Source organism: Brugia malayi (genome assembly GCF_000002995.4).
Source record: "Brugia malayi strain FR3 genome assembly, contig: Bm_v4_Chr1_scaffold_001, whole genome shotgun sequence".
Classification (NCBI taxonomy): Eukaryota; Metazoa; Nematoda; class Chromadorea; order Rhabditida; family Onchocercidae; genus Brugia; species Brugia malayi.
Window position 1 is genome coordinate 7,130,922 of NW_025062475.1, and position 13,143 is coordinate 7,144,064.

At 32.7% G+C, this 13,143-nt stretch overlaps 2 protein-coding genes across 2 annotated transcripts; one reads left to right on the forward strand and one right to left on the reverse strand.

Moving 5' to 3' along the window:
- Positions 1-1,562: 1,562 nt before the first annotated feature.
- On the forward strand, positions 1,563-8,742 carry Bm10691 (Uncharacterized protein; the record flags this gene model as incomplete). Its single annotated transcript, XM_043076882.1, has 18 exons — positions 1,563-1,659; positions 1,962-2,064; positions 2,210-2,309; positions 3,625-3,771; positions 4,002-4,074; positions 4,229-4,402; positions 4,670-4,869; positions 5,088-5,251; positions 5,388-5,509; positions 5,985-6,078; positions 6,157-6,319; positions 6,564-6,641; positions 6,800-6,968; positions 7,111-7,291; positions 7,517-7,637; positions 7,977-8,255; positions 8,450-8,545; positions 8,674-8,742. The coding sequence occupies 18 exons, from the start codon at positions 1,563-1,565 to the stop codon at positions 8,740-8,742; spliced, it is 2,430 nt and encodes an 809-aa protein (XP_042932816.1).
- A 2,279-nt stretch (positions 8,743-11,021) lies between these two features.
- Positions 11,022-12,704, reverse strand: Bma-rab-35 (Uncharacterized protein; the record flags this gene model as incomplete). The annotated part of the gene is made up of 6 exons (XM_001900742.1): positions 11,022-11,159; positions 11,469-11,593; positions 11,723-11,847; positions 12,067-12,190; positions 12,450-12,500; positions 12,638-12,704. The coding sequence occupies 6 exons, from the start codon at positions 12,702-12,704 to the stop codon at positions 11,022-11,024; spliced, it is 630 nt and encodes a 209-aa protein (XP_001900777.1).
- Positions 12,705-13,143: the final 439 nt, after the last annotated feature.

Here is a 13,143-nt window from a genome sequence, read left to right on the forward strand (position 1 = left end):
CTTTGCTGGATATTCCGAAGTGTCGGAGTGTTATCCAGGAACGATCATTTTTCTCAGCGTATATTCTATAAGAATGAAACAGATAAATGGGTCGCTCACGAAATAATTTCCATCCATTTACACTACTGCACGGTCCCTTTTCTTCTTTTTTTATTCTCAATCCTACCAGGTGGTCTTTTTACTGTCTGTTTGATAATGTATCCGCTGATCTCATCAGGAACATTTCTTATCTCTAGGTGCGTGTCTTCGGCCCATTTTTCTATACACATTGTTGTTTAACCCTACAACTGAATTTCTGTGAAATAGCAATTTTCGGCAGAAGTTACTTCACTAATATGCGCAAATATCAAAGACACATCACACCGAAACTTCTCAACTTAATGTCCAGAACGCACAGAAACGAATTTGTTTCACCTCCAAATGATGGAAAATAGTTTAAAAACAAAATGGTTTTAAAACTGTTTTTCAATGTTTCCCAGCTACTTCTTGAAATTTCGAATGCTATTCCTCACTAAATTATTATGCTATCATAATTCTAGTAGTAGTTACTGATCTCGTAAATAAGGAAAAACATTTTCTAAATACTTTAAATATTTCTTCAATATTTTTAATGCCAGCGGAATAAGCTGCTTGAAAAAATGATATCGTGACCGAATTACACTAACCACATTATTATTACCATTGAATTTCAATTTCAGTAGCCTAAATCTTCTATTTGAAACTTTCAATTTCATTTCTATTGGCTATATAAAATTCGCAAGCATTAAAAAAGTCATTAGAATTCCTTCTAGAAATAATGATTTTTATGGACAAAAAAGTTAAAGAAATGAAATGGAATTCCACCCAAGCAGCAGTTTTTGAGTAATAATAAGCCATTCTGATCTTTTCACTTCGAATTTCATCCAATATCACGATAAGTAACCCTGCATCTTTTATATATTTCCTTCAAATATGAAATCTGAGATGTGTGATGCATCGTAAACAGTCCTTGAATTAATTTTCGGAACTTATTATCAGGAGCTGACTTCTACTGCCAGAAAAAATTAGGCACTGAAGCTCCCACTTGATTATCCATTCCCACTTTTCTCCTCCGATATATTTTCCTTTATACCCTCGATAATTCCCTCTGATCCTTCCACATTTTCCACTCACTTCTTATTTAATTGTTGTGTTTTAACGATACTGGAATGACTAATAATTTATTTCATTTTTATTATCTGCTTCAAAAAGAAAAAAGAGCTTGAAGAACGAAAAGAGCTTATCATTTGAGGAATTTCCTTGTTTTATTATAACTATTACTGAAATTATTGCTATAATAACTCTCATAAATGTTGTCTAAAACTGCTAATTCTACTTCCATTTCCATCATTTACATTGAGTATTTCTGTCATTGTAGTAATATTATAATTAAACTTCCACTGACCATTACGCACTTCTTCCTGTCTTTATTCTGTCCATTTTTACCTTAAATGATCACTTTATAAGTTATCATTTTTCATTTCGCATATATTAACTTGGAATCTTTTTCGAACATCATTTTCAAAGAAAGTTTCAGAAAAAAGATGTTACCTCTAATTTATGGTACGGTAATAACACTAGTATTAATCGCTCCGACATTGATCACAGCAATCGATTACGAGGACAACGATCTGGCTAAAGGTAATCAGTCTTCTGAATAGCAATTTCAAAAATATCTAATGCATAATCTTTTGCGATATTGTCAAGTATAAGGTCTATGAGCATAGTGAAGAGCCTATAATAGTGCCTATTACTATGCCTACAGCAATAGTAATATGATAAAATAGTGTTGCATTGCTCATTACCGCATAAATTAGTCATTAATATCACCTGTACTGCACACCTGTCACTGATTTAATAATGTCATCTGTTTTTTGAAAAAAATATCTAATAATTAGATCAACTGGGATGCAATCGTTACGTTTACTTAAGAGACATTTCAGTATGTCGACCTTTGGACCGTCAACTGGACTTGTTGTTCATTCTGGATGGTTCCGGTAGTGTTAGTGGAAGCACTTTCGCAACACAAATGGCTATGTTGAATAAGTTTGTTATGAACCGTATGGTATTTTAAAAAGAGTGAAATGTATTTCACTATTAATTTTTTATTACTGGGCTTAAACTTATATACTGAGATAGCTAGCAATCTCAATACAATTTCAATTTTCCTCTTAAAGAAAACACATTTCAGGATAGTCGATTTGATCGAAATTGGTCCGAAAAATACGCAAATTGCTGTAATGCAATATTCATCATACACACGAGTGGAATTTAATTTTAGTGCCAATCCAGTTGGTTGCTGTTTCAAAGTTTCAAAAACTTCGATGTCAGTCCAAAATATAAAGTGCAGTGGGTTTTAGGAAATTCCGAAGCACCGAAATGAAGCAAATCAAATCAGGGTTCTCAAAATCTGTTATCCCCCGAGATTTTCTCAAGCTATTCACAGTAAAAAAATTTAGTAGCCAAAGCAAATGACCCTTTAAATTAAAATTATCCGGGCTATCATGATTAAAATTAAGTGAAATCAGGCAAAAATTTTCTCGTATTTAAATTAGATAAATTATTTTGCTTTGCATAGATACATATTATGCATGTCAAATGAGATCTACGGAATGAATCGGATAGTATCTGCTGAAATATTTCCTTCTGAAAATTTTCATTGACAAATGTATGAATTATTTGAAAGCGACATTTGTCAGGACATTGTAAAAAGTTATTGTAATGCCAAAAAATAGAATTTTTTGGGAGAAACAAAAAAATGATTCAGAAGATGAAAAGTGGAAGTTATTCATTTTCAAAGCAATCATTGCTAACAATTCACTGTCCACTGCCTACTAACAGGTATAGAAGCACCTCATCGAATTAACCTCTTTAGCTAATTTTTATGTGATCAACTACTCTTTCTTTTATCGATTATTTTTGTTCTACAAGTAACGCAACCTTTTCTCGTGCCAGTAATGTTCTATTTAACTAAGTGGGGCTACACTGAAAAAAGAAATTGTGGCATTCAAACCTGAATATTTAGAATCTTCAACACTTTTTTGAAAAATCGTAGAAATCACATTTTTTCGATAAAGTTCACTCCAGATGAAAATACTTGGCTAGCCATGGTTTTTACCTTAGATTTTCTCTTTCTTTTCTTCCTTTATAATTCTTTTCTTTTGCTACGACCTTCCAATCCGATACATTTCATACTTAACCCCAATACTTTTTTGTCCCGACATTATGATTATGTCTCCATCCAATCACTCATGTCCTCTTTTACCTTCATCTCTCCTTTCCGTCCCTATCTCTCGTCTCTTCCGTCAAAACCATACGTATCCTTTGACATTTTGGATGCGTTCTTGACTTCTTGTCTAAATATTTTTCTATAAAGAACTATTAGTGTAGTGACAAAAGATTTTTGAAAATTTTTAGCAATAATTGTAATATATAACCAATAATTTTTACTGGAAGATGATGTTGAGATCATCAAAAACGACATTTAGATCTCCACTTAATATTTGAACTCATACTGAACTTAAAATTACTGCAGGAAGAAATTTGAATTCCTAAAAAAATTATTAAAAATTTTTAACATTTACTTGAAAAACATGAATTTTTCAGAACAAGGAATCACTTCGTGCTTCACTTCAAAAAATTCGACACATTTCGGGAACAACGAAAACTGGCAAAGCATTGGACAAAGCCCTTCATGTTTTCTGTCATGATTCCAACTTTGGAACACGATTGAATCAGGATGATGTGGCACAGGTTTTCAAAATCACTCAACTTCATCTTTTCTTTTTTTAGTTCATATGCAAGGGATGAAACATTCCTCATACATTTTTAATGAACTGTTGAACGGATATTTCATTAAAAAAGTTTTCAATTACTACATTAAAAAAGTGTAATTGCAGTGATCTATTGAGTTTTGTTCTTTACAAATTTCTCTTTAATATTTCGTGATGAAATGAATGATTTCCTGAAATTACTATTATCAGGTAGCTGTCGTTGTCACCGATGGCCATTCACATGATGATCCAATACCAGCTGCAATGCGACTTCGTCAAGCTGGTAAATAACAGTAGCTTATCCAAAAATTCAATATTTAACACATTTTTCTTTTCAAAAAAAGTTTAGACTTTTAGTAAAATTTGTGTTTTTCATGGCAAGTTTAAACTTTTAAATTTAAATCTTAAATTTAATTTATTGTGTAATTTTTATATAGGTGTTGAAATACTTACTCTTGGTATTGGTGCGCACATTAATATGGGTGAACTGGTGGAAATTACGGGTGACCAGAATCTTGCCTTTCAGAATCTAACTTCTCAGGCTTCACTGGATCAGTTCGTGCATCAGTTTAAGAAAATTGCTGTTGGCGAGCACTGTGACTTTTCGAGAGGTTAGTAACAAATTTCATGCTTTATTAGAAAAAGTTATTAAATAGAATTGATTAAAAATTAATGAAGCTTTAAAAAAATTCACATTTTTTTTTCAAGAATAACTAGTTAACTCAGCCTCCTGATTTAGTTTCAGTTTTAGAACATTCATTTTTTAGTTTTAGAATACCAAAAAATTCTGAAAACTTCATGTTGCACCATTAAAAATGAGATGAAAAGGGTGATGATATTGATGACAAATATAGTCAAGTAAAAAAGACATATTTTAGGTCTTTTTGGAGCTGAAATAAATTGTCACAGTGATTCTGTCGAAATCATTGTTTCGACAGTTAATCCATTCTACGGACATCTCTACGTACCTGGTTACTTTCACGTTCCAGAGTGCGCTGCAACTGCACAGAACTCATCTTCCAGGGAGATTCGCTTTTCAATAGATCTTACTTCTTGTAACATCCAAAAGCAGATAAAAGTAAGTGATTTGTATTTGATTTTTTCATCGCTTTACTTTTTAACCGTTTAGGTACACCTTGTCTCTCTTTTTTTTCAAATTGCTGTTAAGTTTTGTATTATAACGTATATGAGAGAATACAGTCTTCACTGATTGGCGTGAGGATGCAATGAGTCTTACTATGTTATTATTCCTACTTGATTCTTACTATAAAATGATTCTCAGTATGGATATTTCAGCAAAATCTTATGGGTACACTATTCGAAACAAATGTTTTGCTGAAATTTCATCCATCATACAATACAAAAGCGGATAAGGTTTTCAAGGTGCAATGTTTTTATCCTGAAAAAGTACCAAAATTGCCGAGAAAATATATGGACAATCCAGTGGCTACTAGTAATAAGTAAATGTCCTTTCTTTTTTATAAGAATGCTGATCATTCAAAGATTTTTTAAGGCACTTTTTGTCTCTTCTGGTATTTTCTTATATTTCTTACGTTTATCCTTTTTTTTCTTTTTGTATTTAAAAAAGATTTATAGGAATGAATTGAAAATGCCCTGTTCTTACAAGATGGTATCAAATACGAAACCAAATGATAAATGTATATTAGAAGATGTCCGTGTCGGTGATCAGATTATTCATTCATGGGAGTGCGATAAAGGTATAAGTGATATGATGATATTTTCAGGTACAAATTAGAGTTCTAAAAAGTAGCAATACGCAAAATAATTACCAAAGCCACTTTGCAATACATTATATGAACATTCACTACAATCTATGAAACTACGATTGTCTAATGAGAGTCCAGAGAACAGGTTAGACTGAAAATCGGAATCAAACACTTTCCATAAAAGTGTTAAAAATAAAAAAACTCAAAAGCACTGTGAAAGGAATTGAATTTGTTCTTCAATTCCAAAAATCAGTTCCCATCATTCTATGAGAATTATAACTAGTTAAACTAGGTTTCTAATTTAATCAGACTCGGCAGCCATTCAGTTTGATCTAGTATAAGACCATTCTACAGATAAAAAATTTGTATAAGTTGGAATGGAAGACACCTCAAGACGTTCCAAATAATTCCTCATGCTAATCATCAATCCAACTACCAGTACTCTTCTCGATTTGTCACCTTGCAGATTCTTTCGATACATATCAGTCGATGCTTGTTCACACTTGTGTTATCATCGACTTGAATAGTGGAGTTAATAGAACTGTTATTGATTCGTTCGGGTAAATTTAATTCATCAGAAATTCCATCTCATTTTATACAATTCAGAGATAGCAATATAGTCTCTTTAAATTGCTCAGATGTGCACTTGATAGTTCGGTTATGGATTCACCGGAATATGTGGAACCGTTGTCAGCATTTGCTGCCGGTAAAGCGGTCAAGTTTCCGGACGGTTCAATGATCAAAATGCAGTGTCATCTACGATTTTGTGATCGGTTACTGAGTGAATGTGACACCATTCTGGTATCTATGTTTCATGCAAAATTTTTCTCCACAATGCTTCACGATGCTTGCTGAATAACTTTTTTTTTACCGTTGAAAAGGGAAAGGCTGATGAAATTTGAGCTGTCCTCGCTTTATTTTGTTTCCTCATAATTGCAGAATTTTTACTTCGGTTCAAATTACAATCAGTGCATTACCAGTAAAAAAAAAATGTTTTCACCAAAAAACTTCGTAGAGATTAAAAGTTGACAAATGAAATTTCTAGCCTCCTCGGTGTCGCAGAACTCGTCGAGCAGCAAAAAGAAGTAATGAAAATATCAGACCTATAAACGTACCTTTGAAGGTAAGATATGCGAAATTTGAAATATTTTTGATCGAGTTTGTTCTTTTTGACCGATTTCTATAAAACATATGTTTCAAACTTTTAATCTCTCTTGTGCATTTGTATATTTCTAAAAACTCAAATATCATAAATTTTGTTTTTTATTTGTTCTAATTCAGGAAATGAACCGATCTTGGGATTTCACAGGCTCCATTGATAGCGATGATGAATACGAAGAAATTGTAGAAGCGATGACCTTTACGATAGCAACAACGACAGCGACAACAACAACGACTATCTTAACAGCAGCACCATTACTAACTTTTCATCCATCACAGCAAGAGAAATGTTTGCGTTTGATATTGAAAATTTTGCTTTTAAAAAAATAAAATTGAATTTTGCAATTTGGAAGTATTTACACATTTTTGATCTACACCATATTTAATCTGTCTTTCAAATTTCTCAGATGAACAAAATTTCAAGCATTTAGTAATGCCATCACGTCGACGTTTGACTATCGTGGAACGTGTGACTGCATCAGGAAGTCATTCAGTCAGGTCATTACCGCTTTTATTAGTACCTGGCTTTGGCAACACTGCTTCTTATCCTCTCGGGAAACTGATCAGTGCTGAAGAAACACCATTTGCTGTTTCATCACCACGAACTAATAAGTTGGTTTTTACTTCTATTAAAAATTTTTTTTCATTACTAAAGCATAGCATCCGGACTTGCGGTGTCCAGCGTGATCAGCTAGATCCAACGTTTTATATTGCTTACGTGATTTGTACGTAAAAAATTAATAACCATGAATCATGAATTATAAATAAATCAGGTATAGATGTATATATTGATGAAATTTACAAGTAGGGCAACCGAATTTTTTCCATAAATTTTAGCCAGCCTCGGAACGGTTATCCACATATTGTCGACTTTCCAGCTGGTGGTATGGATGTGAAAATTAATACACAAAATGTAACAATTGTAAGCGATGATCATTTGAAACAGAAATACCAAAAAGTAACTTTATTAAACATTTTAAACTTCTATATTTAGCAAAAATCATACAGTTTCACACTAACTGCCTAAAAGGTCAGGTCAGCTAGATAATTTCAATTGAGACGTTACCAGTAGCGGATATATTAGCTCTCAAATATATTTTGAAAAGTCTTGAACATGGTTGGAGATCAAGCGGAAACAGGAGAGATTCGAATAATCTGTAGCACAAATAGATACACAAAAAGAAACATTGGTTTCCTTTCGTTGTCTTATGGAATGGAATTATTAGTTAAATTGAGCAGTGAGAAATAATTCATGTGGTAGTTGCAGTGGAAGACAGAATCATATGGCAAATTTCAGGAACTGAAAGAAAGACAAGAAAAGATGAAAGCATTAACGAAAAAGGTCCCGAAAACACCAGTAACAATCACATCTTTGGTTGTACTAGATAAAACCACTACATCTGCAATTAAATTCAATCATGTTATTAAAGGCGTAAAACAAACATCGCAACAACACCAACCAAGTTACAATATATTTAGAACAGAAGACACCGAATTACCAGCGCTAGAAATCAGAAAAAAAAACACTATCATGAACGATCCATCTCAGGAAATTGAAAAACAGACGACCAATAGGGTACGCATTGAGTTGGAGATTCTTTCTTTCCATTTTCTGAAATCTAGATGTCCAGCTTTTCCTACTACTTTCCCTTGGCTTACATAATTTTCGATGCTTTAATTTACTGTGTTAAAAAAAGCACAACTTACTACAGCATGCTCTACCAAGAAGTTTGGCTTTATATTTCGTTTAAATCGTTGTAAAAAATTCAGGAGTCGGTGGAAGAATTTGTGGAGGAAACAGTCGTACAACTCGAACAAAGGATACAAAAGATGATTCGATCTGATGCAACAATAGTTGAATCACAGGTCGGTCTCATACTTCTTTATAGGAATTTTACAGATCCTTTTGCCTAATTCTCAAACACAAAACCAAATTTTAAAATTTCTGAAAAATATTTAGGTACTAACACATTTGAACATAACTGAAATTTCAGGTTATAAATGTCCGCGACTTAGAGGTAATGAGTGACCCAAATTTGAAAGAAAAATGGTGCAAGAAATAAAACAATCCAAATCAGGAAAGGTTACCACAAATTATGTATAATAAAGTATTTTTGACAAACTATCAGAAATAGGGGAAAATGTGATAGTAAATTAAAAAGAACGTTTGAGAATTTAGATTCATTTTACCGGGATTCAAAAACTTGTAACAATAGATATAATCACTAAGATACAAGTCAGCAGAAAACACGAACGAATGAAAAGAATGTCAAGAACTTCAACCTCCAGAGACTTAATAAACCAAAAATTTTCTAAAACTTTTAGTCTTGGAAATTCAAACTATCCTTATTCTCCCTTTTGACGCTGCAACTTGGAAAAGATAAATTTCTACTCGATGTCTACCGGAATGTTCATTTCAGTAATACGTATGAGCTATTGTATGTCTTCTCTTCCCATAAGGAACATAAAAACCTGCTGTATATTTTTAGTTTTAAAAAACAGAGATGGTCACATCAAGACATCTCCGACTCACACTTTATTTTATTTTATGTTTCATGTCCGGAATATAAATGATAACTCATGTTGTGATATTGTATATCATGTCAATTTTCACATAATCCAAAATTTTTTTCTGATCCCACTTCTCACACCTGTAATCAGACTTTCAAACAAGAAAGAAAGTTATTTTACATGCATATAGCTATGAAAATTTGGAAATATCCTAAGAATAACGCTAAAGTAAAAATAAGTAGAGAAATACATTGCATAGCATCGCCGAATAGATGGCACAAAATTTAATTTGAAAAAGATTACAAAAATATGTCAGAAACAAAGGAAGCATGTACAATTGCAGATAGACAGTATGCAATTACACAAAGCAATTATACATGAATAAATAGAAAAACCTGAAATTTATAAAATTCCATGTGAACTGTGATGATGTCACAACGTTTCAATAAAACAGCATTCAACAAAGGAAGTGAAATTTTCCTAATGATCCGAAAATTTCCAAATAATAAAGCACTGCCAACAAAAACCAATACCTATTGTACAAATAATGGATTTTTTTTTTGCACAATTTATGTCTTTAAGGCTTTAAATTATGCAGGTGCGTAGAATATGCACATAACATAAATTCCGCTTGCAACAGACATTGTACCACAACGAGATAAGCGAGCATTTGAAAGCACTATATATAACATGTTACATAAAAGCGAGAATTTGCAGAATAAAAAGTCAACCAAAGAATTCCAGTAAAGTATATTATTCAAATAGTAATGACCTCTGCACGTATTTGTTAAAATTTTTGAGTAATTTGGGATATAAATGGCTACTACATACTTACCTTCTTTAACGGTAAGCTCGATCCACAGGTTTCCTTTAAAAAAATCATAAATCAGAATATCCACTGTTAAGTTCCCAACATATCAAAGCCTCTGTAAAAGCCACATTTTTGATTCCTGTTTTTTCCACGCGTCGAGATCTTTAAAACCCATTGAGAGTTTAATCCTGCGCTCACACCTCCCGAATTCTTATTAACAATAAATGGGAACTAGCTACAGCCAAGAAGTAATGAAATCCAATATTAGGAGGGAGACCAGTTTTTATAATCCAATGGATAATTGTGAAACTAAGGAATGAAAAGTCAGGAGTAATGAACTCGCGAAAGCTTACATTTACACGCTTTATATTGAATAAAGCATAATAATTTAAACTCATAGAAAGCCGAAAAAAGTTGTACAAAAAAAATTATTCTCTTATTATCATGCTTGCTGTTTGTCATTCACATACATAGTTTACTAATTTCAATCATTAAGTAAACAGATTGGCATTATGTTTTTTCAGAATGTGTGGTAGATCGAACGGGAAAACGCATGACACGGGGAAAACCAAGTTCAGTGACTCACTAGCCCTAATAAGCTAATGATTAAGAAGTAACGACATGTAGGAATAAAAATCCAGTCTATGAATTATTTTCCAATGTTACTCCACATTCAAAAAAAACCGTGAGACCTGGACAAAATAACCAAAATTTGAGAATTTTTTTTCGGCCAACAATTAAGAAAAACGGAGTTAATTAACTTAAAATAACTTGCCTCAGCAAAAAACACAATTTAGGTTCTCACAATATTAAATATAAATTTTGAAAAAAAAAGTCCAAAGACCAGGTTTAAACTGATTAGAAAAATTTCCAATCTCATAAGAGAAAATGAAAATTTGAGAAAAATGTTAACCAGTAAATAATAGCAATAGAGACGCAAAGCAAGAACCACATCTTTTAGATTTGAAGAAATTTTGGAAAAGAAAAGGAAATGTACTGTTCACAATAATTGTTTTCCATTCAGCTACAACATTTCCTCTTTTCATGTCGTCTCAGAATAGAGCCACCCAATCGTACACCACTTCCACTATCAGCAATGTTTGTTTGAGGAGCTCGAAGCTTTGCTTCTAGTACTAAACGTGTTATGCAGTTGAACATCTGTAAGATTACATCAAACTAATGCAAAATCTTGATCTCTACTTTTTTCATAAGAACTGAAGTAATATAATCAATAAGGAAATTAAATCACCATTGTTAGGAAAAAGACAAACTGAAAATAACCTTACCGGATGGCCGCTCCAATTAGGTCTTAGCTTCCTAGTTGAGCAATGCTCTCAGTGTTCTATTTTATGAACTAATCTGAATATTTTAATGACTGATCAAATTGGCTTAAGCCTTCTATGGGTAACTTAACTTACACTGATATTTCTAATGGAGATTAACCTCAGAAAATCAGGCAAATATCACCTCTTCAACATTGATATTTTCTTTTGCGGAGGTTTCAAAAAACGGGATTTTCATTGTTTCTGCGAAACGACGAGCATCTACTTCTAATACTACTCGCCGTTCTGGATCATCAGCTTTGTTACCAACTGTAAGTATGTAAGAAAATAGAATAAAGATCACAAATCCTGACTGAAAATTTGCAAAATTTTCTAAGTTCAGGTTCAAATTCTTAAAATCTCCTAACTTCATTTCAAAAATAAGAATTTTTGCTTTACCCAGAACTTTTTGAACATTTTCACAATTTGTGTCGATTTCGTGCAGCCATCTTTTTACGTTACTGAATGAATCACCACTTGTCACTTCATAAACAACAATCACACCGTGTGTCCCACGATAGTAACTGCAAATGCTGATTTAGCTTCCTATTTTTTCATCGATAGGGTCTTTTGAAAATACTAATATGATAAAAAAACGTGCTGAGTACAATTTAGAATGGCTCCGACTAAACCATCACCAACTATGCAAAGTATTACTCAACATTTAGAATTCAGAGAAAAGAAAGCATGGTCGTTAAGAACTTATTTCAAATGTGAAAATCTTTGAAATAAAAGAAACATACGTAGAAGTGATGGTGCGAAATCTCTCCTGGCCAGCTGTATCCCAAATCTGTAATTTCACTCGCTGTCCATTGATTGTAACTGTTCGAATTTTAAAATCAACACCGATAGTCGTGATATAATTCGCTATAAAAAAGTTGAAACTTGACAAAATGCAATTAGTTTTCTGACTGTTAAAGTTGCAACAATGACTTAGGATTCAAATGCTCGATATCAATCCAAAGATTAAATAACTGATTGGTCGAAAAGCAATAATAAGCATAAGCAAAAAGAAATTGATTGAAATCTAAGATTTCTTTCGTTTCCTTCAGAGGCAAAGAATACCATATCTTTATACTTCTTTAACATGCAGAGAGTCTTTTCCAATTACTTTATTAAAACTTACGGGAGAATGTATTATCTGCAAATCGAAGCAATAAGCTACTTTTCCCAACTCCTGTAATATGAGTTTTATATCAGTTAGTGTGTTAATCTATTACGACCTTAATGGGTCTATTACAGTTAAAAATTTCATATATGGGAAATGGGAAGGTGCTAACGGGTTCTTTTAATGCAGAAATGTTAAAAACTAACCGCTGTCACCAATGATAAGCAATTTGAAGAGATGATCATAATCTCGCGGACCAGAAGCCGCACTCATTGAAATGATTTCTTTTCTCCTATACTATCACACTTCTCCCCTGAAAATAAGTTGCAGTTCTAGAAATCTGGATATATCATGGAATGACCAACGAAACATGCCACTGCCATCCGTAAGAGGAGTATGAACACTCCGATCACATTTAATTAACTCGAACCGATCTAATTCTCCAGCGCTCACACAACTGCCTGCAAGAACTCACCCGCCCAGACCATCTGAACAAAACTCAACAAATGACGTTAAACAAACAAATCACCTCGCTGCATCACAAAGAAATAACGCAGCAACGATATGACTCGCTCATCCCAATTCTTAATTTTAATTCCTAATTAAATTTTTGGATGACATAGGCATAACAATTTACAGTTTAAATTATCAACGAATTTAAAATATGGAAAAGGAATGCATTACATAATAAACCGATAGTTTTATTTCTTTA